This window comes from Hesperophylax consimilis, chromosome 20 (assembly GCF_061612785.1).
Source record: "Hesperophylax consimilis isolate HC1 chromosome 20, BYU_Hcon_1.0, whole genome shotgun sequence".
NCBI classification, from domain to species: domain Eukaryota; kingdom Metazoa; phylum Arthropoda; class Insecta; order Trichoptera; family Limnephilidae; genus Hesperophylax; species Hesperophylax consimilis.
The window spans coordinates 18828254-18855366 of NC_142855.1; the positions used below are offsets into that span (position 1 = coordinate 18828254).

General features: G+C 35.3%; 1 protein-coding gene across 1 annotated transcript; it reads left to right on the plus strand.

Annotated features, from left to right (window-relative positions):
- Positions 1-869: 869 nt before the first annotated feature.
- On the plus strand, positions 870-18172 carry LOC149414252 (phosphate carrier protein, mitochondrial-like). The gene is made up of 9 exons (XM_089644077.1): positions 870-910; positions 3163-3280; positions 9370-9481; positions 10681-10850; positions 11789-11950; positions 13867-14045; positions 15596-15734; positions 16278-16409; positions 17191-18172. Exons 2-9 carry the CDS (start codon positions 3176-3178, stop codon positions 17275-17277), a joined length of 1086 nt encoding a protein of 361 aa, XP_089500203.1. The 5' UTR covers positions 870-910; positions 3163-3175; the 3' UTR covers positions 17278-18172.
- Positions 18173-27113: the final 8941 nt, after the last annotated feature.

A 27113-nucleotide genomic window follows, 5' to 3' on the forward strand; every position in this document is an offset into this window, starting at 1 on the left:
ACAAGGCTTGCGCAAAGACATGCTTATTTTATTACACCAAAAATTTATAATGCACTCTATACCAATACAGAAATCAAATGTGAAAATATATCATCCTACAGGAAACATAAAAATGTAATAAAGTTTTGGATAAATACCATAGATATTAATATTTACCTGCTGTAACATCTGATCTTAATCTCTATTAACTTTTAACAAATCCTTATTAACTTTTATTTTTCATATTTAATCCCGTAAATACAGTAAATAATGATTTTACTATAAATATTTTCATTCTTTTCTTTTCAATTTTCTACAAAGATAAAATATGTATATTTAGAGTAATTTTAACTGAACTGCCTTAAAGAAACACAAGTATACCCACGAACTGGCGATGCCTATGTGGGATTTTTTTTGCTATCATACATTTATGCATATTATTATTTTTATGTATATGCTGTTTATGAACTCGTGTGTGTGTACGTGTATTGTGTGTGTATGTTATGTATGGTGTGTAATACACTATATATGAATACATATGTGCATGTGTACATATACTTTTCTGTAATTCGCATTGTTTCTTTCTTTTTTTAATATGTATGTAAAAAACATAATTTGTATTTTAAAACCATGTATGTAACAAAAAAAAAAAAAAAAAAATCAGTTAATGTTTAAAGCATCAAATACCGAAATAACTAAAATTGAATTTCAAACAGTACTCTTTGAAAAGGTAATCAAACAAAAAACCATAAAAGAAATAATGAAATAAATGGATGTTGACTAACAAACTTAAGTATCAAAGACATCTAGGCATATTTGACTCAACACCTAACGACCAATGGCCGCTCCATATCTGTCACCTGACAACTGTCAAAGAAACACGAAACATAACCACAATCGCCCTTTCGCTGGTCGACGTCGCTCACGTAAGGTACGCTCCGCAATTTCACACATTTAATCGTTATTAATCAATAATACAACCGTATAAACGCTAAAAATCAACCCTTATAACATTAATACAACCATTTACACTAATATTATCTCTTTATATTGTGTTTTTCCCTCATTTTTACCTGTTTTTAACGCAATTACCGCACGTGATAGCATTTTTTTCGCACTATTTTACGTGCTCTACATTTCCAACTCCGCCCTGTTCACATAAATTGTGTCAGAACGTAATAATTGAAGTAATTTTTAAAAGGTTTTAAACATTTTTAACAACATTTTAAAAAGCCGATATTTTTACTAACAAGTTTACGTAATTCGGGCTGTACTGCAAACCCATGTAAGAAATTCAAGGACAAAGGTTAATTTCTATACTTCATAGGACTAATAGTTTTAAATTAAAACTCTTTTTCGCTTATTATCACTCCGAAAGTAACATTTGACTAGTTTAATTTGTTTGCTTCAGTTCTGGTATTGATTAAATTGACATTTTGTGTCTTCGACTTTATCTATGTTATTATGTAACAAGATTTTGAAGCCTTTTTGATGTTTGTTTTAAACGCCTTAAATTTCAACTTATGTTTTTTTCCTCAACAGAAGCATCGTGTTTATATCAATTATAATCGTTTTTAATGTTTTTTTTTTTTAAATTTAAAGTTTTCGTTTTTAATTATTAGAGATCATTGTTTTGTTTGTTGACTCTGAATGGTGGAAATGCTGTCCTTGTTCTACCGATGTTTCAATGGAAGATGCTCTGAGGAACTAGCATTATTGATCCCTTTGGCTCACTTCGAGACACCAAACACATATCTGACATTTGCACATGGTTGATGTTTGTCACATAAGAATGGGTCGCTTCTACGATTTCTCGAGTTCAACATCTCGGCTATGGAATGATGTGCCGGCATCTTCTCAAGATCCAAGTTCATTTGTTCACTTGAATAGACTCCACACAGCATTCCCTTAGATAGTTTTGAATTAAAATGTTCACCTTTCTGAAACCAAAGGTTCCGACCGCAATTTGAAAAAAACTTATGAGATTGTGTGAATTTTACTATCAATTATTTTTTTATGAAATGACATAAAAGTGAGGTTACTTGTTTCTTCTTCTTCTTTATGTGCCGTATCAGGTCCCCCTGACGTTGGCGATCACTCTAGAAAATGTCTCTTTGTCTTGCGCTGCCCGGAATAGCTCCTCCACACTTCTAATGCCAGTCCACTCTCGTATATTTCGCAGCCAAGACATTTGTCTCCTACCAGGCCCTCTGCGACCCTCTATCTTGCCTTTCAATATTAACTGGAGCAAGTGATACTTCTCCCCTCGAAGTACATGACCCAGATATGAAATGATTTTTATTAATCTAAGCAGTTCTCTCTCTGCTCTAGCCCGCCTGAGAATTTCTGTGTTGGTGATCATGTCGGATATATCATGTGATCATGTTACTTATTTAACCTCTCAGAAAGGGACTTTTATTTACTTTGTGTTCCTTTGCGAACTGTCAAAACGCGAAAATTTTTGTGTTATTCACGAGTTTTGTTAAAAGCTTCATAACTCACGTTTTGGGAAACGTAGCCTCATTCTAAAAAATGTTTTGGAAAGATTATAAAATCACTATCGTATTGTTTTGTTATACGTAAATATTTGCTTTTCTAAATATACATTTTCTGAAAACGTCAAAAATATGTAAAAATCGCTGACCATTATTTCAAAGCTGTGAAAAATGTACTTTTTTCTGAGTATCATAAAGAAATAACACTTTATATATTGAAGAAATATAATTAAAAACTATTAGTCACCTCAAAATATTAACCGTCCAAACTAAAATATTTTTAATAAATTATTTAGAAACGCAATAAATTATGAACGAACAAGATGACAGATCCAATCGACTTAGATAATGCACCTCTACATTCCATAGATATTGTTGAATACAGACGCGTAGCGTTATTCATTATCGATACTCTGTTTTTTAAATCATGGCAATCCGTATACTAGTGATGGAAATAAATCGATTTTTGTAAAATCTCGCGCGTTTACGTGAAAAGACGTTCTAATGTCTTGACCGCTATTATCATATTTACGTCTTTTGACGTTCTAATGTTCCGAGTGGTTAACACTTGTAAAAAATTTATCTAATAAAATAAGTAAAAGGATTAAAATAAATTTTTGGCATCATTATTTGTTATTTTGACCTTGTTTGTGTATCTGAAGTGTAATGATAGTTGTTTCGCCTGCAGGTACCCCGCCACAATGTTCTCCTCGTTTGTGGACCTCGCCCGCAACAGTCCCTTCAGGGGGCCCGTTGCCACCGCGCACTGTGACAGCCGCGAGACCGTACACAATGCCCTCGTGCCCGTGAGTATACCATGCTTCATCACAACCACATCAGCTGTAATGCGTACTCATTTCAAATTAAGCAATCTTATTTTGCTAATTATAATAATATATGTTTATCTGTATAAAAATGCGGTAAATATACATAAAAGTGAGACACAGTTAATACGCACACTTTGTATAAGTTACAAAAGTGGGACACAGTTAGTACTTACACTTTGTATCAGTTAAACTTCAGCAATAACTGAACTATGCGTCCCGGAAAACACTGGTCTGAGGCAGTCAACTCTTAGATCAGCAACATCAGCTGTAGGCAGACTGATGGAACCTAAGCGCAAGCCAAATACTGAGTTTGGTGATCGCGCTTTCGGAGTATCTGGGCCGAAGGCTTGGAATAAACTCCCTCCGGAACTAAGATCCATAACAAGTCCAACAGAATTCAGGTCTAAACTAAAAACTTACCTTTTTAAGCTGTCATATCCTTAAATTAAATGTACCATTCCTGAGAGAAAGTCCAGTTATATTCAATTTTCCAATTATGTCCTAAATCCTGTATCTAAATTTCGCTAATAAACAATTAGATAATGTTAATTAAGTGTTAATCTCAAGTGACCTACCAGGCAAGTATTGTACTGTATATTATCTCTATAAATAGTTAAGTAATAACATAGATCACTGTAGAAATGTATTATAAGTTTGTACAGTGACCTTGAGGTTATTTTGCACAAAAACGGCGCTATACAAGTCATCCAATTATTATTATTAATAAGTCAAACTTAAGCAATAGACAGCTTACTTTAAGGTCAGCAGATCTAGATGTTAGTAATCGTCTAATCGAACTTTCTAGGTGAAATCGAGCCGTTTACTATGATCGCTCTTTTAATGTAACAGGCCCGCTCATCTGGAATAGACTTCCCTCAGCTCTTACTAATCTCCAGAATTTGGCTGAATTTAAACGGGCTTTAAAAACAAAATTATTTAAAAAATCTTATCATTCATAAATCTAAACTTCTTTTCAATATTTTAAAATAAGCCATATTCTAAAACTTCCGGTAAGTGTTTGGTTTCGGTTGTCTCCTTATTGTACCTTTTATGTAAAATGTTTGTTCAGAAGATTCTCATTTCTGAGCACAAACTGCCTCCTGTTTTAAATTATGTTTTAGTTTTAATTTTCTTGTTTTGTCCTTTTGTGCTGTTATTGTCAATCTAAGTTTTGTCATCACTTTGTATAAACAGTGTATTTAGTGTTATAATATTAGATCTGTATTGGGTAAGGCACACTGTAGGAATAATTTTAAGAATATGACCACTAATAGGTTTTTAATTTTGTTACAGTTAAGTGCACTTGAAGTGAAATGACACTAAGCTGCGCTTTATAAATGCCAGGTTATTATTATTATTAGTAAAGTGGGACATGATTAATACGGTTCCATGATAACTCAACACAGTGACTATTCAACACACATTTAAAAAGTGATATAAAGTCATTAAAAACGATGAAAAAAATAAAATTAAAACCTAACCTAACCTAATCTACTTAACCTAGTTAAAAAAGTTTTTGTTTCATCACTTTCCATGACTTTATATAACTTTTTAAAGATGTGATGAATTATCATTTTGAAGATTTATCCGGTCACCGATTAATATGCACACTTTGTATCAGCTAGAAAAGTGGGACATGGTTAATACGCACACTTTGTATAAGTTAGAAAAGTGGGACATGGTTAATACGCACACTTTGTATAAGTTAGAAAAGTGGGACATGGTTAATACGCATATTTTGTATCAGTTAGAAAAGTGGGACATGGTTAATACACTTACTTTGTAACAGTTAGAAAAGTGGGACATGGTTAATACACTTACTTTGTAACAGTTAGAAAAGTGGGACATGGTTAATACACTTACTTTGTAACAGTTAGAAAAGTGGGACATGGTTAATACACTTACTTTGTATAAGTTAGAAAAGTGGGACATGGTTAATATGCATATTTTGTATCAGTTAGAAAAGTGGGATATGGTTAATAAGCACACTTTGTATGAGTTAGAAAAGTGGGACATGGTTATACAAAGTGTGCGTATTAACGCACAATTTGTATAAGTTAGAAAAGTGGGACATGGTTAATACGCACACTTTGTATAAGTTAGAAAAGTGGGACATGGTTAATACGCACACTTTGTATAAGTTAGAAAAGTGGGACATGGTTAATACGCACACTTTGTATGAGTTAGAAAAGTGGGACATGGTTAATACGCACACTTTGTATAAGTTAGAAAAGTGGGACATGGTTAATACGCACACTTTGTATGAGTTAGAAAAGTGGGACATGGTTAATACGCACACTTTGTATAAGTTAGAAAAGTGGGACATGGTTAATATGCATATTTTGTATCAGTTAGAAAAGTGGGATATGGTTAATAAGCACACTTTGTATGAGTTAGAAAAGTGGGACATGGTTATACAAAGTGTGCGTATTAACGCACAATTTGTATAAGTTAGAAAAGTGGGACATGGTTAATACGCACACTTTGTATAAGTTAGAAAAGTGGGACATGGTTAATACGCACACTTTGTATAAGTTAGAAAAGTGGGACATGGTTAATACGCATATTTTGTATCAGTTAGAAAAGTGGGACATGGTTAATACACTTACTTTGTAACAGTTCGAAAAGTGGGACATGGTTAATACACTTACTTTGTAACAGTTAGAAAAGTGGGACATGGTTAATACACTTACTTTGTAACAGTTAGAAAAGTGGGACATGGTTAATACACTTACTTTGTAACAGTTAGAAAAGTGGGACATGGTTAATACACTTACTTTGTAACAGTTAGAAAAGTGGGACATGGTTAATACACTTACTTTGTAACAGTTAGAAAAGTGGGACATGGTTAATACACCTACTTTGTAACAGTTAGAAAAGTGGGACACGGTTGATATGCACACTCTGTATCAGTTAGATAATAAAGAGAAGTGAATATATCAGTTTCCTGAAATTAAAATAATGCATTTTAATAGTTATTTCGTAAAAAATGAATTATTGAACACATCGTTTCGACTTCATTACTACAAGAAACAAATATTTACGTCTGACGTCGAAGGAAATGGTAAAAGATACTTTGAAATTCCATATTTTTCAAAGTTCAAAATGCCTTGTGAAAACATCTCTTGCCGCCATGTTGGATTTTGTTAGTATGAAGTGACGTTTCAATTTAAATATGCACAGATTTTAAAAACCTATTTTGCGCATGTTTTTCGAACTCCCCCCATGTAAATAGTTGTTTCTTGTAGTAAGATTAAGTAGAAACGAAGTGTCACTTCAATAATTTGGACATATTTGGCAGTATCAAACCAATTAACTAAAATATTAATTTTTGCTTTTCTCAGTATCAACAATTTTATAATTCTCATGATCTTTATCTGACACTTTTCTTCAGAGAAATTTCGCAAGCAACTATTATAAATGTGTCATCTGTACCACTGTCATTTTGATTGACGTATATATCAATTGATAAGATAAGGTGGTTAATCTAAGACCTTCGTCATTGACATCACAACATAAGCATGCGTAGCGCATGCGGGCAAGCTTCAGTAATGTATATCATACGCAAATAGAGTATTGTGTGTACTCTACCTGGGCTACTTGCGTACAAACAAAAACCAAAAAAATATTTTGTATTAGATTACAATAATAATAATATTTGGATGACTTGTATAGCGCCATTTTTGTGCAAAATCACCTCAAGGGCGCTGTACAAATTTATAATACATTTCTACAGTGATCTATGTTATTACTAACTATTTATGGAGATAATAAACAGTACAATACTTACCTGGTAGGGCACTTGAGATTAACACTTAATTAACATTAACTAATTGTTTATTAGCAAAATTTAGGATATAATTGGAAAATTGGATATAACTGGACTTTCTTTCAGGAATGGTATATTTAATTTAAGGGTATGACAGCTTAAAAAGGTAAGTTTTTAGTTTAGACCTGAATTCTGTTGGACTTGTTATGAATCTTAGTTCCGGGGGAGTTTATTCCAAGCCTTCGGCCCAGATGCTCCGAAAGCGCGATCACCAAACTTAGTATTTGGCTTGCGCTTAGGTTCCATCAGTCTGCCTACAGCTAATGATGTTGCTGATCTAAGAGTTGACTGCCTCAGACCAGTGTTTTCCGGGACGCATAGTTCAGAGATGTAGTGTGGGGCCATTTCATTGATGGATTTAAACACCATCCAGCACAATTTGTACTGGATTCTTTCAGGGCACTTGAGCCAGTGAAGGTTACGAAGGTGTTCTGAAATGTGCGAATATTTAGAAACCCCGGTTATGAGCCGTGCTGCTGCATTAAACACTGATTGAAGTCCTATCTAAGTCCTATTTATTTGACTTTTAAACGAAAAGTCTGAATCTAAATTGACACCGAGAAGTTTGACTGTTGTATGTATTGGAATTATTTTATAATTTTCTGACTATTTTTTTTGTTTAGTTTTTGGAACAAACAGCTGATACCCGTAGAGTCAATTTGATTGCTTTTTTTAATACTCTTCATAGTTAGAAATATGAACTAAATGATGTTAAAAAGAGAAATCACCATGCTTAATATTCAAATATTGTAGATAAGCACAGAATAATCAAAACGTACACCTTTATCAAAACAAAGGTTCCGATCGCAATTTGAGAAAAAATTATAAAATTTCTGAATTATTTTTATGTGTAATGACAAAAAGTATGGTGACAGTAATGTTTAGAATACATTTGCATATTTAAATGTGTATTTTTTTAAATCAATAATTTTAGTTCAGTGTTTTTAGACGAAAAAACTCAAGGTGAGCCATTTTTAAAACTTTTTTATGTTTGTTTTCATTTTCGGATAAATTCAGAATTATATCATTTATTTGGATTTAATTGAGAAGCGGAAATACACACAATTTCTTAGATTTTTTTGTCAACGTCTTTAAGAAATATAAGTCAGGGGCCTGGAACGGTTAAAAAACTTACTATTCAGAAAATGTTTCGAAGACTTATTATGTACGGTCCTCATTCAACAGGGATACTCAAGTATTCCATACTTGAAAATGCAAGTAACTTGGAGACTATCGGCATATCTATGCGGAGTTTCGTATGCAGGCACACATTGTCGGCATTTTGTAAACTCGGCGTGCGCCAGTCTCCCGCGGCTACGCCATAAGTTTCATGTTGGTCAATAGAGTTTTAGTAAAATACAAAAATTATTATTATGTAATGAGCAGGCAGCATTCTGCTGATGAGCTCATATCTGATTTCACAACAAGTTAGACAGTAATTGAGTTGTTTTAAGTTTGAACTAAGTCCTTTCTTCTCTCCAAATGTGAATCCAATAGAGCTTTGAATTGATTTATATTTGTTGCATCGATGACATGTTGTGGGAGTTTGTTCCAAGCATCCACTACTCTATTTGCAAGGAAGTGTTTTCTAGGATTAGATGCAAAAGGCGTTTTGGTAATAGTGTCCACGGAGATTTATATTTTTATTAGTAGTGAAGATTTGTTGGATGCTAGGGCAACTGTAATGTCCAGATAAAAGTCTCGATCAAGTCACCCCTTTCTCTTCTTTCTTGTAAGGTTGGTAATCTTAGTTCCTTGAGTCTATCTTCGTATCGTAGATCTTTCAGAGCTCTTGGTATTTTGTCTCTGTACTCTCTCTAACAGATTTATATCCTTTGCGAAGTGAGGACTCCATATTTGGAAAGCATATTCCAGGAGAGGTCGCACATATGTTTTATATATTTTTAACATCATGTCCGGTGTTAGGTCAAGGAAGGATTTCCTGATTAGATATGTTAGTGAATTTGCTCTTTTCACAATTCCAGCGATGTGTGGTTCCCATTTCAAGTCCTGTGATATGGTAACTCCTAAGTCTTGTTGTAATGTCACTGCTTTTAGAGGTGTTCCATTAAGTTTGTAGGCAAGTGTAGGGTTAGTTTTTCCAACATGTAGGATTACAATTTAGTAGAAGGTATTCTTACAATTTTTTTCAGAACAATTTGCGTTGTAAAGATTATATATATATTTTTAAAATGTTTAGTCGATTGGTGTGCAGTGTATAATGAATAAGTATTGACAGGGACGCAACATTGCGGCGGCCGCAGCTGTTGCCAACGCCGGAGGAGACTCTTGCGAATTCGCCTCCAACAAATACTACGCTCTCTGCGGACTCGGAGGCATCCTGTCTTGCGGTGAGTACCAATACTGTTGTTTTGTCTATTTATTTTATTGCATGTATAGATCTTCTTTCCCTTGACCTATTTAGATGCTAGACCCGTCGCATCGACGAAGCGCCTCCAGGCGTCCCTGTCCTGCGCTACTTCAGTGACCCCCGTCCATAGCAGGCCCATGATTGGCAGGGTTTTATCAGAATGTACGATTGGCAGGGTTTTATCAAAATGTACGATTGGCAGGGTTTTATAAAAATGTACGATTGGCAGGGTTTTATCAAAATGTACGATTGGCAGGGTTTTATCAAAATGTACGATTGGCAGGGTTATATCAAAATGTAAGATTGGCAGGGTTTTATCAAAATGTACGATTTGCAGGATTTTGTCAAAATGTACGATTGGCAGGGTTTTATCAAAATGTACGATTGGCAGGGTTTTATCAAAATGTATGATTGGCAGGGTTTTGTCAAAATGTACGATTGGCAGGATTTTGTCACAATGTATGATTGGTAGAGTTTTGTCTAAATGATTGGCAATGTTTTTTCGTTGACAGTTAAAATTATTTATACCATTTAAATATTTAACACAAGATTCAACCTCAAAATCAGAAATTGTCAAATAGATTATAAGAATTTGTCTTTGCAAACTCTGACACCTAATAACATGATAAGGCGAAGTTAGAACCCTGTTCAACCAAAGTGACTAACTACACTGCGCCTCGTAAAAATGATCAACTTTCAGATACGATTGAAAACCTTGTAAAATAAATGCAAGTTTTTAAAGATTGATGTTAGAACTTCGTCGTACAAAGTATTTATAGAAATACAACATAGACGACTCTGAACATTATTTTGGTTATGGAAATGAGCAAAAAAAATTTCAGGTAGAACCTTGTACAACCAGGGTGACGATTTGATTCTTACTATTCTGCTTCTTTACTAATGTCAGGTAGAACCTTGTCCAACCAGGGTGACTGCCAACCAACTGCTCCCAATCATCTGGCGCCAATGAGACTGGCATCCCTAATCGCGCTATGCTGTTAGACTGAAGAGTATTAGAGAAGGAGATGGGGAAGATACACCAGGGCGATACTGACAGCAGGATCGCTAGTGGAGAGCCTTGCCCTTCGACTCTAGACTCGAGGCTCTACTCGCACAGCCGCCGATGTGTACATATGTATATATATATTTACTATAACCTGACATGATGAATGTCTGCAGGCATCACACACACGGCCGTGGTGCCCCTGGACCTGGTGAAGTGCCGCCTGCAGGTGGACCCCGACAAGTACAAGAACGTGGTCAATGGTTTCCGGGTGTCCATGCGCGAGGAGGGACTCAGGGGCCTCGCCAAGGGGTGGGCTCCCACTTTCATTGGTTACTCTATGCAGGTAATCTATATACCTTACTTATTATCTACATGTTTCTACATAGAGGGTTGGCATGATTTTTACATGAGTTTTTGGTAAAATGGGATTTTTCTTAAAAGTTAGTGGGTTTTTTTAGTAAAAACCCAGTGGGTTTTTGGCTTAAGTAATTCCCGCTAATGAAAACACCCCAAAATGCGTGTTTTCTTTTGTCTTGTAAAGTTCAAAAACAAATGATAAAATATTTTCTCTTCATAATCTAATAAACTTAATTTGCCAAACTATAACATAAAACCATATTCGAGAAAGGGTTTGTAATCAGGAGATTGCACTTGAAAGCCTTTTTTATGTGTCTGATATTCTGGGCTTATGGAAAGTGTTTGATGCTCGATTATTTCAAAGTCCACGGTATGTTCTACTCACAGTATTTTATGTTTCGAAGCGATCAAATTTTCAAAACATACGTTTTTATTTATTTTTTGGTATAACTTTATTGAGTAAAACGTCAAATTGTGATATTTAATTATTGAAGACAATATTAGCGATTTCTAAACGATAATCTGAAATGGAAAAATCAGAAAAGGATATGGTCACACCTAGGACTTTTGCCCGGCAAGGCAAGGATCCTGGGTTCGAGTCCTAGATGTGACCGTATCCTTTTCTGATTATTCTGTTTCAGATTTTCGTTTAGAAATCGCTAATATTGTATTCAATAATTACATACGTTTTTGTATGATTTTGCATTACTTCGCATTGGATCGCCTTAAGCCCGAGAAAACCCACCCAAAAAACCCCTTAAAAAACATGTTGCGATTTTTTTTGTCATGTTCTATTATCTCACTGTTATAAATTATTTGGAGTGAAAAAGTGTAGATATCATTTTGCTGTTCTATGAAATTTTTTTTTTCAATTAAAAACGATATCACATTGTAACTAAATATTTGCTATGTATTTTTTTCCAGGGTCTCTGCAAGTTCGGTCTGTACGAGGTGTTTAAGGTACAGTACGCCAGCATGCTGTCGGAGGAGAACGCATACGTCTACCGCACCTTCCTGTACCTTGGAGCGTCCGCTTCCGCCGAGTTCTTCGCCGACATCGCCCTCTCGCCCATGGAGGCCGCCAAGGTATGTTACGGTTAAGTCGAGCGAAAAGAGTTAATTGTGGAATCTAACAGTTTATTCCAGTCAACATCCAATTGGTATCTGCAATTCCCCATCAACATCCAGTTGGTATTTGCAATTCCCCATCAATGTCCAGTTGGTAACTGTATTTCACCATCAACATCCAGTTGGTATCTGCAATTCCCCATCAACATCCAGTTGGTATTTGCAATTCCCCATCAACATCCAGTTGGTATTTGCAATTCCCCATCAATGTCCAGTTGGTAACTGTATTTCACCATCAACATCCAGTTGGTATCTGCAATTCCCCATCAACATCCAGTTGGTATCTGCAATTCCCCATCAACATCCAGTTGGTATTTGCAATTCCCCATCAACGTCCAGTTGGTAACTGTATTTCACCATCAACATCCAGTTGGTATTTGCAATTCCCCATCAACATCCAGTTGGTATTTTCAATTCCCCATCTACGTCCAGTTGGTAACTGTATTTCACCATCAACATCCAGTTGGTATTTGCAATTCCCCATCAACATCCAGTTGGTATTTGCAATTCCCCATCAACATCCAGTTGGTATCTGCAATTTCCCATCAACATCCAGTTGGTATTTGCAATTCCCCATCAACGTCCAGTTGGTAACTGTATTTCACCATCAACGTCCAGTTGGTTTTTGCAATTCCCCATCAACGTCCAGTTGGTAACTGTATTTCACCATCAACATCCAGTTGGTATTTGCAATTCCCCATCAACATCCAGTTGGTATTTGCAATTCCCCATCAACGTCCAGTTGGTAACTGTATTTCACCATCAACATCCAGTTGGTATTTGCAATTCCCCATCAACGTCCAGTTGGTAACTGTATTTCACCATCAACATCCAGTTGGTATTTGCAATTCCCCATCAACATCCAGTTGGTATTTGCAATTCCCCATCAACGTCCAGTTGGTAACTGTATTTCACCATCAACATCCAGTTGGTATTTGCAATTCCCCATCAACATCCAGTTGGTATTTGCAATTCCCCATCAACGTCCAGTTGGTAACTGTATTTCACCATCAACATCCAGTTGGTATTTGCAATTCCCCATCAACATCCAGTTGGTATTTGCAATTCCCCATCAACGTCCAGTTGGTAACTGTATTTCACCATCAACATCCAGTTGGTATTTGCAATTCCCCATCAACATCCAGTTGGTATTTGCAATTCCCCATCAACGTCCAGTTGGTAACTGTATTTCACCATCAACATCCAGTTGGTATTTGCAATTCCCCATCAACGTCCAGTTGGTATTTGCAATTCCCCATCAACGTCCAGTTGGTAACTGTAATTCCCCATCAATGTCCTGTTGGTAACTAATTCCCCGTTAACTTACAGTTGTTAACTGTAATTCCCCATCAACGTCCAGTTGGTATCTGCAATTCCCCATCAACATCGAGTTGGTAACTAATTCCCCATCAACGTCCAGTTGGTAACTGTAATTCCCCATCAACGTCCAGTTGGTAACTAATTCCCCATCAACGTCCAGTTGGTAACTAATTCCCCATCAACGTCCAGTTGGTATCTAATTCCCCATCAACGTCCAGTTGGTAACTAATTCCCCATCAACGTCCAGTTGGTAACTAATTCCCCATCAACGTCCAGTTGGTAACTAATTCCCCATCAACGTCCAGTTGGTAACTAATTCCCCATCAACGTCCAGTTGGTAACTAATTCCCCATTAACGTCCAGTTGGTAACTGTAATTCCCCATCAACGTCCAGTTGGTAACTAATTCCCCATCAACGTCCAGTTGGTAACAATAAATATCAGTTAACTGGTAACAATTTATCAATACTGATCACATTTAGTTGGAATAATCCTCAATATACAACTGGTAACAGGACAAAAAGCAAGTGTTAACAATGTATGTCTGTGTTGCAGGTCCGCATCCAGACCATGCCCGGGTTTGCCAGCACGCTGCGCGAGGCCCTGCCCAAGATGGTGAAGGCCGAGGGAGTGACGGCCTTCTACAAGGGTCTGGTGCCTCTCTGGCTCAGGCAGATCCCATACACCATGATGAAGTTCGCCTGCTTCGAGAAGACCGTCGAGCTGCTCTACGCGTGAGTTATTCAATACATCATTATTTACTACAGGGTTTTCCAATAAGAGGTGTTATTTTGAATAGCCCGCTATTTCGGTAGATGTTACTTTTGAAGCTGTCATTTTTTGACATTTGACAAGTAGAAACTACGCCATTAATAAAAATGGAACGATACACGCTTCAACAACCCATTGAAATTATTAAAATTCACTTGAGTGAATCAAATGCAAATCATCTTCAGTGATGAGGCCCATTTCCATCTCGGTGGTTTCGTCAACAAGCAAAATTGTCGCATCTGGGGCTCGGAAAACCCAAGAGTTATGTTGAAAAGCCTCTCTATCCTCAACGTGTGACTGTGTGGTGCGGTTTATGGTCCGGCGGAGTCATTGGACCTTACTTTTCGAAAATGAGGCTTGAGCAACATTTACGGTGAATGGATTGCGCTATCGAGAGATGATTAATGATTTTTTATGGCCGGAATTGGATGGTATTGATCTGGACAACGTTTACTTTCAACAAGACGACGCTACGTGCCACACAAGCAACGAAACCATTGATCTTTTACGATTAAATATCAAAATAACACCTCTTATTGGAAAACCCTGTATGATACACTTTACCCCTCGGTCCTCAGGCTTATTCTGAAGGGTATGTCCGCTTTGCAATAAAATCCAAATAAATGGAATATTTCTGAATGTATCTGAAAAACTTAAAACCGTTATTGAAAGGTGATGAAATACACTTTATTATTAGAAGTTTCTCACCATGACAGTAAGACCATATGAAATACACTTTATTATTAGAAGTTTCTCACCATGACAGTAAGACCATATGAAATACACTTTATTATTAGAAGTTTCTCACCATGACAGTATATGGGGAGGCGGGAATATGTATCGCCGCCCCGGGAACCATTTATTGGACAACCAACACATCTGCCGTGGATCACCCCGCATTGTTCCCACTTTTGGTGACTTAACGTGATTGTTTTCGTGAACCGGGATTTTAGATATTTTTTAAATGTCTGACAACGAGTTCAGCGCGTTCTTTAAGTAACTTTAGAACATTTTGCAAAACTTCAACAGTCCTAAGAAGACCGAAAACATAAAAATTTAATTAAACATAAAAATGAGAAAAAGTACAGAATGCTGTTGTTTTTTTTTATAAGAAAACAGTTTTCAATTTTCTACTAAAAGTACCTTCTGCATGTATCAAACAACACATCGAAATCCTTAAAATTTTGATTTTGATTAAACAATTTTTTTGATTTACATTTTTATCCCTAACACAAACATTTCTGCACGTCCTACCAATGACGTTGTATTTTAAATAGAGGATACTCACAAAATAAAAAAGTAGAATCTTCAGTGGCATTAGTGCAAGCGATTTTGTTTTTTTTCCTCTTTACAGTTTTCAAAATTTAAAGGTTAAAATCGCTTCCAAAAATTGGACGTGGACGGTATTAGAAACGGTAGTGCTCGATCGCCGAACACTGTCGTAAAAATTGTAGCGAACATCTTGTTAAACAGTTAGTTAATAATAATATTATTAATTGATGTATTGTTGCAGTTATGTGGTGCCCAAACCACGCGAACAGTGCTCCAAGGGCGAGCAGCTGGTGGTCACCTTCGCCGCGGGTTACATCGCCGGTGTGTTCTGCGCCATCGTCTCCCATCCCGCTGATACCGTCGTCTCCAAACTCAACCAGGTACGCACCCACGAAGCTGGCCACATTCACAGATTACTCGACATCAGATTGTACGCACTAAAAATGACAAAAATGGACACGAGAAAAACTTGAATATCTAAAATTTAAACGACTTGAAAATGCAAACGGTTTATTGCCTTTAATTAGCGATTGGAAATTGTAAAATCCATCTGGTATAAGTACAGATAAAAACAGTGCCAATCTGCGTAAAACTAATTTTTTGTTTTACCGAGGATTGAATCTTCCTCCCTGGTGACAGACTAAAATGATTGAACACCGCTATCACTTAAGCCAAATACTAATTGGATGGTACTGAGATTTATTTAGCATGTTAACTGCTTTTAATTTTTATAATGTCATCAACGAGTCTAACTGCTGAGTTTCAGCTCGATCGGATACCAGAAGCCTAAAGGGTTGAATTCAAATTGATGTGAATTTAACTTTAAAATTTCTTCAGATTATTTAATAGTAATTTAACCCCTAAATCCAACTGGTCATGGTAGAGAAAATTTGACTAACTCGATGCGGTGTTGTTGTTTCCAGGACTCCACCGCCACGGCTGGCTCCGTGCTGAAGAACCTCGGCATGGCCGGAGTGTGGAAGGGACTCGGCCCAAGGATTGTGATGATTGGTACCCTCACCGCCCTGCAGTGGTTCATCTACGACGCCGTCAAGGTAAGCAGCCATTTTTTTTTTAAACATTTAATTCATATCGTGTCCATAAAAGTGGCTCCCTAATTGCTGAGGATGATGACCCAACTCAAATTAAAGTCATGCAGCAATGTGCGGTAGTGGATGATGGAAGAAGTCGGAGACGCCTGAAGAAAGACAGGCAAAAGCGAAGCATTGTGGGGTCTATTAGTAATTAGATAAGAACGAGATAATCATGACTAATCTTAGCTTGTATTATCCACTGATACATTGCGAAGAGTGACTGTGTTTCATGCCCAGAGTTGCTAAACAAGATTCCATTCAATGTACCTGCGCATTCAACACGCTCTTGTGTCCTGTCCAGGGTTGATCAAAGCAAAACAAACTCTAAGCAGAATTCTTGCCTGAACAGACTAATAGCGTATTATCCAAGGTTGATATTTTCAGTTGCAAACTTACCAAATACAAGAGGTCCATAAAAGAATATTTCTCTGATGGTTTGTGAATAATGTTTATATCTCTATTTTGATTTGATTTATACCTACAACCGCTCTCCATGGCTATAAATGTATTTTTTTCGTTTTATATAATCTTTGTTTTGTATAATTTATTTAAATAACTTATTCCATATTATGCTGTCTCAGTTAAAGTCACGAGGAGGAAATCCATAACTGGTTTTATTTTACTAAATAATACTTATGTACAAACTGATTAAATGTAAACTGTCGAATTCCCGATAATGAATATATAAATAAATAAAGAATGTTTATGAGTGTGTCGACTGATGGTCGTGTTAATTGTCCAGGTGTACCTGCGAATGCCCCGCCCCCCACCCCCGCAGATGCCAGAGTCCATGAGGAAGCGACTGGAGGCGGAGTCTAAGACCGAGTAACTCGCACCATCCCTTAACAACTGCAGCCGCCATCTATTGATATTATTACCTACATAGACAAACCTCCTTCAAGATACCACTCTTCGTTTTACTCGTCAAAATTCTGTGCTCCCGATATTTGTGATTGTGGAATTGAAGATAACCTCACTTTTATTGTGAGAAAGTTTGGTCGTTTTTAGTGTGAAAACTAGACCTTTCGCTTCCCGTTAACTTATTATAGTGCTAGGAGTCTATTTTTTGTTACTCTTCAGAATTCTGTGCTCCTGATTTTTGTGATTGTAAATTTGAAGATTATCTATTGTAAAATTCAGACTAGTATGAAGTATACAGAAGCTAGCTTCAAACTTGCCGTATTCTGAATGAACTCTTTTGATATTTGTAAATTTGATAATAATCTCACGTTAATTGGTATTTTAGTTTGCTTCTCTTCAACTGTATGTTACCAGCGTTGAACTGTTTTTTGGGAAAATGTGTAACACACATTGTTCTGCATTATATAATACTGTATTACTGATATTTGCGATTGCATAATTGAAGATAACCTCACTTTTAAAAGTATAATTAGTACAATTCATCAAATAATGCACTATCGTACGAATTACATGAATTTATTATCAATTATGTTTATATTAGAAATAACCTGTTTGTGGTAAGTGAATGAATTCTTTTCACGCTAGCGAGATTTAACAATTTGAGGTGTTTTTGTAATTTATTTTTTCTCGTGCATTCCATATCGATGCGTTAATAATGGCGTCTGGTAAATTTAATGCATTTATTTTTCATTGCATTCCGTAGGTCAAATTAAATTGTGTTTATTTTTTCTATTTTTTTTCCGCAGGCGTGTAAATGTTGATATTTAGACGAATAAAAAAATAAAAACTTTAAAACATTCTAATTTTTTGTGTTTTTTTTTCAATCCTTTTAAAATATTGTATCTATAAATGATTTAAATGTGAGTCCCAATCTCGACTACGAATGTGGAGGTCGCGGGTTTAAATCCCGGCGGGCGCAATTAAATTTTATTTAATTAATTAGAATAATATATTATATTTGTGGCTCGTTCCAGATAGCAATATACTCACAGTATCGCCATGGTAAAAGACAACCATTCAGAATTGAAGCATTACTTGAAATGGCTTTAGCCGTGCCTTCTGATGTCCGGTCAGGTGCTCTGTAACCGCTGAGCTATGTCGGCTTATTTCCAACCCGCCAAATGATTCAATATGTACTAGTACCTCAATCAACAATTACTGCTTATTATATTAATTCCACCTGTAAACAACCAACTTTATTTTTGTAGGAAAGGCTTTGTAAGTGCTAAATTTCTCACTAGATGGCGTTGAGACATATTATATCTTCATTTATTGGTGAAATATTTTTTTTGACTTGTCAAATATTATTATTTTTTAATGATAAACTAATGTTTATAAGACAAGGTTTTATGCATAGCATAAAGGATAACAAATAATTATAAGCAATATTACACCGGTTCAATTCTCGTTAGCGGCATTTATTTTTACTCGGGAGATATTTTCAATTTGTATTAATATTTGGGGTGACTAATTATTGCTTATAATCATTTGTTATCCTTTATGCTATGCATAAAACCTTGTCTTATAAACATTAATTTATCAAAAATAAAAAAGGCTTTAGCCGTGTTTGGTAACAAGATCTGAACAGTCACCTTCCTTTTACCCCCCTCCAACTACCTTCAGCCTCGCAACACACCCGAATTGGGGGATGCCATAGTCTCACTGGCTCCAGACGGTTGTCGAACTGTTCGGAACCAGTGCATCATCAATCAGGGTTCGTTGTGAGGCAGAAGGGAGAGGGTAGGGAATGTAGATGAGAAAGCGGAAGGTTGGGAAGTAGTTACTTGTCCTATATTGCTATTGCCATTTCAAGTAATGCTTCGATTGGGCATCAGACCATCGCAAGTCCCAAAGGCTACAATTGTGCTGGACAATGATATGCGTTACCTGTATATGAGGGAATATAGATACTAACCATTCCTGTATCCATCCTTGTTCTTAACAGGAATGCTCGATTTCAATACATTAGAAGCCGGCAGAAAAATATTTTTAGGCAAACACTTTTTGAAGTTAATCTCTGGTACAATACACAATCCGCCTATGTTGAAAGAGGTTAACTAACAATTATACTCGAGGGAGATCCCATGCACTCTTATATGCTCCGAAAGCGAGGACTTCTGCCTATCAGAACGCGCCAATAAACAGAGCGACTCAACTGCTTAACGATTCTGCATTAGCCATCGACATTTTCAATGTCACCTACAGACAATTCAGTAACTATCTTTTAACACATGTCACTAAATAGTAAAACTGCCTCTGTAAACTTTTTAATTTGTAATCTTCTCCATGATATATTGGTGTATAACCGTTTTATGGAGAACATGAAAAAATAAATATGTCTGTAGAAAGAATGGCTGATGACATGGCACTGGAGTGAGAGAGCGGGTGAGCGGAAGCAGTGGCCAGAGTTGGACCGAGGAAGAGGATTGAAGGATGGAGGAATAGCGAGGAACAGCAGTCAGTGGAGAACATCTACGGAGCAGGACGAATCCCACCCTCGGATGTTCCTACATAACGATGATGATGATTATTAAATTACTGGTTTGTTCCGACGATAAGTATCTTTGTACCGAGATTTATTGGTGTGTAATTTCTGAAAAGTGTGTAAACATATAACTCATGTGTTGCACAATCTTAAATAAGGGAATCAGAAATTAAAGAATTGCGTCAATGCTCAGAACAAAATTTATTGAGTTTAATTATCAAAATACTTAATCATCTATTAAATTACATTGTTATCAAGTTAAATAGCAAGAGACTCTACGTTCATTATTAAGATCAGGGCATGTTCAGATCGTTAAACAAAATCTGACTAGTGATGCGAATATACAATACTAATATGTTAATCTGCGGGTAGTAAAAATTAAAAGGATAAGTTTCACATCTCAAATATTAATCTTGCTTGATTATATAGGGCGCCAGCTCTTCCCAATTATCTTGTGAAGAACAAATTTATAAAATTAAAATAAACCATTTTGTGAAATCTAATTAGCATGATGACAATCGCTCACGTTTTTGATGGCGCAAATCTCTCTGGAATCCGTTCCGTGACGCGCGTCCTGACTGATGTCCGAATTCCCTAGAACTGGCTTGCAATCTCAGATGTCTATGATTAAGTACCCGGCCGTGGCTGTGTTCACAATTGCACGCTTCTTGAGTTAATTAGTTCTTCCAAGCGCTTGACAACGGGGCGAGTAGTTTCAAATCGTTACATCTTTACCCCTATGTTTTATTATTATGATATTTAAACATATCTAAAGATCAGTTAGTCACATTAATATGTATTAGTTAGTCACATTAGTCACATTTTTTTATTTATTTATTGCATCTCACTATACATAAAACACATTTTTTCTCATAAAAATCAACCTCACTAGGACTGAGCCTGTATCGAGGTTAACAATTTACATTAGAGTGAAGCAAACATAAGAGTAATCACAAACATAAAGTAATTCTACATACAAACACAAAATATTTCAAAATTAAAGAAAAAATAAGTATTAGATGTGTTACCAGATGGGTAATTTGACAGTATATTGTAACAATATTTTAACCATAACTAATCATTATTCAAAAGAAGAAGCAAAGTAGATGATAAAGACAGATAGGGTGACATTCAGTTTTTAGTAAATGGGACTTATATAAAATGTTATTATTTGAGAAAGGACAAGGATGAAAAAATATTAAGACAGTCGTCTGTCAATACAAAAATCTTAATTAAATTTTTAAATTTAACTAAGGAATTGGTAGACTTAATATGATTTGGAAGAATATTAAACATAAGTGGTGCCTGATATAAATAATTTCTTTGACCAAAAGAAATTTTAGTATGTGCAGCCACAAAGTTCAATGTAGAGCTAATTCTAGTTGTCCGCATTTGTTGTGTTCTTTCAGCAAATTTAATATTGATAAAAAATCGACAAAGTATTTGAGTGATATATAGCTGTTTTATACACATAACATTACATTCCTTATAAAGTAGGTTGGATGGATAACAGAATTTTTTTTTGTACATTACTTTAAGGATCAATTTTTGAGAAATATTTAGTGGTTCAACATTGGACTTTAAACATGATCCCCAGCATACTATGTTATAAGAAAGTCGAGATTGGACTAAGGCAAAATAGACAGTTTTTAATTTCTCTTTGTCCAATATGTGTCGCAGCTCTTTAAAAATAAATGTAAGTCTCCTGATATTCTTTGTTAACATATCGATATGGTCATTCCATCTTAAAAATGTATCAATCTTTACACCTAGATACATGATACAATCTACACTTTCCAAGGGGTGGCAATTACAATTACAATTTAGCAGACAATTATGTATAATTAGATTATGAGTGCCAGAAGGCTGACTTTTTGATGATATACTAAATGTCACATATTTAGTTTTTATTGTATTCAAAGTTAAGATGTTATTATTCAGCCAACTCTTTACTGCTCTTAATCCTAAGTCACATTTGTTAAAAGCATCTCTCCAGGTTTTACCTTCAAATATTAAAGCAGTATCGTCTGCGAAACTAACAATGTTACCTGGAATATATAAATTACACAAATCATTAATGTAGATTAAAAACAATATTGGTCCAAGCACACTACCTTGCGGAACCCCAAAAGAGATTGGTTTGCTATTGCTTAAATGATTATTTATCTCTACTTGTTGCGTTCTATCACTTAGATAGGATGTGAACCAGCCTAGTGCTGTACTATGAATGCCAAGAGAAGATAATTTTTTGAGGAGTAATCCATGGGACACCGTATCAAAAGCCTTTGATAGATCTAAGAACACAGCCAAAGCTTTGTTTCCATGGTCTAACGCACTAATGACTTTGGACAATACTCTCAACACTGCATCACTTGTTCCTATATTCTCTCTGAAACCAAACTGATTGCTAGAGAGTATATTATATGTTTCTAAGAAAGATACCAATCTCGACTTAGCCAATCTCTCTATTACTTTTGAAAGAGTATTGAGTAAGGATATAGGTCTGTAATTATTGACATCTAGACGATCTCCACCTTTAAAAAGGGGAATTACTTTAGCTTTCTTACAATGAGAAGGGAATATCCCACTCTCGAAGCTAATATTTACAAGGTGAGATATGGGACCAGCTAATTCGGACACATGCATTTTATACACCATAACACTTAAAGAATCAATACCGCACGAGAAAGACATTTTTAAATCATTTATCACATTTGTGACTTCAGAAATGCTAGTTGGTTTAAAATAAAAATTGTCCCCTGTAACGTGATGTTCAGATTTAAAATCATTCACAAGACACATCTCACTAGTTTTATTAGCACTGCACAAATTATTAGCGAAGCTTGGACCAATGTCACTGAAGAAGTTATTTATATGATTAGTAATTGTATTTGGACTCTCTTCCATTGAAGTAATAATATTATTAATTTTCAATTTTTTTATGGTAGTTTGTTCCTTTTGTAAGTTGATAGCCTCCTTTATAATCTTCCACTGTTGTTTAATGTTACCATTGACTTCATCCAATTTTCTTCTGTAGTATGCTTGTTTTGTTGTTCGTATTATCTTTGTACACCAATTCCGATATCTTTTATAGTATTCCAACAGTTCTTTGTTATAGATTTCTCTTCTACATTTATTGTGCAATTTATCACGTGTTCTGAGGCATTTGATTATTCCAACATTTATCCATGGTTTTAGATATTTTCTGTAATGTTTCTCAATTTGTACTGACGTACAACTTTCTACATGAGTTTTCAAACATTTAATGAAATTATCTGTTGCCAGATTGACGTCTTTCGTTGATAGTACTGTATCCCAGGATTCCTCCTTTAATTTGGTCTTCAAAAGGTTGTTGTCAACAATAAGTTTTGGTTTTCCATTATTATTTGAAATGTTTTTAAGAGTTAAGCTCATAAACTTCATCAAAATTGCAAAATGGTCCGTTATGCCAGTAGTAAAAGCTGCTCCCTGTGGTTTTAATTTTGATTTCGCCATAATGTGATCAATGCAACTTGATTTGTTAGGAGTTACTCTTGTTGGTGAGTTTATTATGGGCTTAATACCATGAAATGCTAGAAGTGATAGATATTTTTGTGTTTTTATGTTCTTCAAATCTAGAGTATCAATATTTAAGTCCCCACATAATATGATCTCCTTATATTGCAAGGATACAGAGTCAAGCAATTCATCCAATGAATCGAGAAAGTTATCTATATTAGTCTGAGATGGAGACCGATATATAGCTATTAAACATATGTATAAGCTGTTTGTCTCTTACCTTTACCAATAAATTAAATATTGTATTGGAAAATTGCATTTTTAAGCAGTTGGCATTGGGGAGAGAAATTTCCTCAACAGTTACATGAATGTTTTGCTTTATATAGATAGCTACTCCATCATTTTGCAGATAGTTCATCTTTGTTTTGTAGACTACATACTCAGGAATGATAGGCATATTAATCAAACTGCCCAGCCAAGCTTCTGTGAAGACTAGTACATCTAGACGATGATTAATGCAATCAAGCATAGTAACAGTTTCATCAAAATTTTTGCTTAAACTTCTAATATTCATGCACAATAAAGAAAATTTTGAATCCTTCAAAAATTTTTTGCAAGAATGTGAATCTTCTAATGTTACGTTAGGTTCATTATTGTCAGCCAAATCAATTATGTTGTAAATATCATCCATTTAATTTATTTTTTTTCGATAAAAATGACAGTTTCTGAGTGATGATTAGGACAATTGATTCAAGTCATCCGCGTGTTTAATGATTAGAACTCTTGAGGAATGTTCCGTGTTCTTTTTCAAACAAATTTTATTGTTACGAAACCATACAAATTGAAACTTAGCTTCTTTAGCTTTTTGTTTCGTTTTCCAAAGAAGGTTTTTTGAATAAGAGGATAAAACTTCACCAATGAATACTTTACAGTCCTTCAATTGCTTTATTTTTTTGCGTGCGTTAAGAAATTCAGATTGGGACTTGTCATCTTTGAAATGAATGATCATCCTCTGAGCTCCAGGTTTATTGGTAGATTTATCAGGATATTGAGTAATTTTATTGATTCTACCTGGTTCAATCGGAATGTCAAGTTGTTTTATAAATCTTACAACGGTTTCCATAGAATTTTCTCCCATCAAAGTTTCTACCCCAGACAATTCAGCACAATTATAGCTTATGTTTTGTTGTTCCATTTCAGCTACACGGATTTCTAAATTTTTAATTTTTAAATCTTTGATAGAATTTGCGTTTTCTAAGTAATCAATTTAAATATCATCAGATCATTATCTGGCGTTTGGTGGGGAGCTCACTCTACTTGCATTAAGTTGCTTTACAACGCACTTATTCGAAGCCATCTCGATTATGCCTGCCCACTTTTTAGTACTGCCTCAAAAAATGTACTTGATAAATTAGACAAAATTCAATCTAAATCTTTGCGAATTATAACTGGAGCGATGCAATCGTCACCCATCAATTCCCTTCAAGTAGAATGTTCTGATCCTCCTCTTTATTTAAGGCGTCAACTATTTGCTGACAAATTTGTTCTTAAATGTTTAAATTCTAAATGTCATCAGGTTATCCCCAGCGTCTCGTTGTTCATTGACTCAACCCATTCATCTACAATCAGAGCTTCAACTAAACCTATTCCTGACATCTGTAAAAATTTTAAGTCTCTCTCAGAGCTTCACATCATCCAAAATGATCTACTTCCCTTATACAAATTAAAATATAGTCACGTCACCCTATCCCCAACAATAATAGAAGGGATCGGAATCCTTAAAAGTCATTCCAATCTCCCGGCCCGAACTGTCAATAATATTTTCAATGACATTATTTCATCTAAATGGCCCAACTTTTCTCTTTTATTTACTGATGGATCCAAATCTCCCGACTCTCCTAACTGTGGTATAGGTATTAACGTTTACCACAATAATTCTAATGACAGAATATTTCATTCAATTTCAAATCAATTTTCAATATTTTCAGCCGAGTGCATTGCAATAATAGAATCTCTCAAATATATAATCAAAAATAATTTCGAACATTCCCTCGTTCTCTCTGACTCTCTCAGTTCCCTCCAAAAACTTAAATCCAGTCCTCTTCTTCATCCTGATGATCACTTTGTATGCCTTATTCGAGAGATGATAGCCTCCATTCAAAGCTCTGGTAAAACTGTAACTCTGATTTGGATTCCTGGACATGTTGGTATCATGGGTAATGATATTGCGGATGCCTTGGCAAAACAAGGAGCGTCCAACCCTGTTGTTACCCTCGTAAACCACATTCCCCTATCTGACATTTTTTCCATCATCAAAGATAGATCCCGCAATGTTTGGTCGGAGTATTGGCACATTGCTAGTCAATCCAAGGGAGCCTGCTATGCCTCAATACAAAGAACTATTCCATCAAAACCGTGGTTTCAGCAATTCCCTCATTTTTCCAAAAAAGAAATTTCTTCACTCATTCGAATGAGGATCGGACATTGTTCCGTTCCTTCCCATATTTTTAAAATTCACGTCGTTGACTCCCCAGATTGTACATTCTGTGGTCTAGAAGTGGGAACTTTAGATCACATATTTTTTGGTTGTCCCTCTCTAAACAAATATCCTCTCTTCTATCAAGCCTTATCTAAAATTGCCTCCCCTCCATTCAACATCTCATCTCTTCTAAGTCTGAACTCGACTCCAATTTTCATTATAATTTTGAAATTTGCCCATTTAAATAAAATTAATATTTAAATTCACCTTTCATTTCTCAATAATTTTAAATGATGGCCAAGAACACCCTTGAAGGGTGAAAGCCAGAAATAATGTTAAAAAAAAAAAAAAACAACCAACTTTATTTTATATGAGAAAGGCATTGTAAGTGCTAACTCTCTCACTAGATGGCGTTGAGACAAATTGTCTACATTTTTAGGTGAAATACTTGAACTTGTCAAATATTAATTATTATTTTTTTGATAAATTAATGTTCTCAGGTGAAAAAATGTAACAAGCAGTAATTGTTGAATGAAACACTAGCATATATTGAATAATTTCGCGGGTAAGAGATAAGCCTCCATAGCTCAGTGGTCAGAGCTGTCGACCGGAAATCGAAGGGACACGGGTTCGAGTCCCGTTGGCGTCATGTATTTTTTATCAGGAGATTTTTCAATGTGGATGAGTGTTTCAGGCGAACAATTATTGCTTATAAAAATAATTGTTATCCTGTGTGCTATGCATAAATAAAATCTTGTCTTAAAAACATTAATTTATCAAAAAAATAATATGTTATGTTTAATTACCAAACTTTGGTGAATTATTTTTAAAACTTGATTGTGCCTAAATGTATACTTGGACGGTGCTAATACGGAACAACCCGATACAATATGTTCTATAGTTTCCGGAAAAGCCAAACATTTTCTACATAAATCATCAATTTTATATTTTTATTGTTATTATTTTGTAATGTATTATCACTTAATAAATAATAAAAATGAGATAATAGACAAGATAACAAGTTCATGTTGCCATTCCACTTTTTATAGATTATAGAACGTGTTTACCAATATAAATAGCAAATTGGGTGGACGACAAATGGGATCCATGTCAAAAAGTGCAGGTTCACATTTGTGTAATGCCCACAAATAAACCACACACTAAATTGATAACTCCATAAATAAAGCACTCACAATAAACCTGATGACTCCGTGCAGGAACAACTTGGTCGCCAGTGTGCACACGAATATACAAACTGGATAACAGTGTATAATGAACTACA

Excerpts from the sequence above, each read along its gene's own strand:
- LOC149414252 (XM_089644077.1), top strand. The coding sequence starts at position 3,176 with ATGTTCTCCTCGTTTGTGGACCTCGCCCGCAACAGTCCCTTCAGGGGG. Across the intron at positions 3,281-9,369 it reads TACACAATGCCCTCGTGCCC|GGACGCAACATTGCGGCGGC; the intron begins GTGAGTATACCA and ends AAGTATTGACAG. Across the intron at positions 11,951-13,866 it reads CGCCCATGGAGGCCGCCAAG|GTCCGCATCCAGACCATGCC; the intron begins GTATGTTACGGT and ends TCTGTGTTGCAG.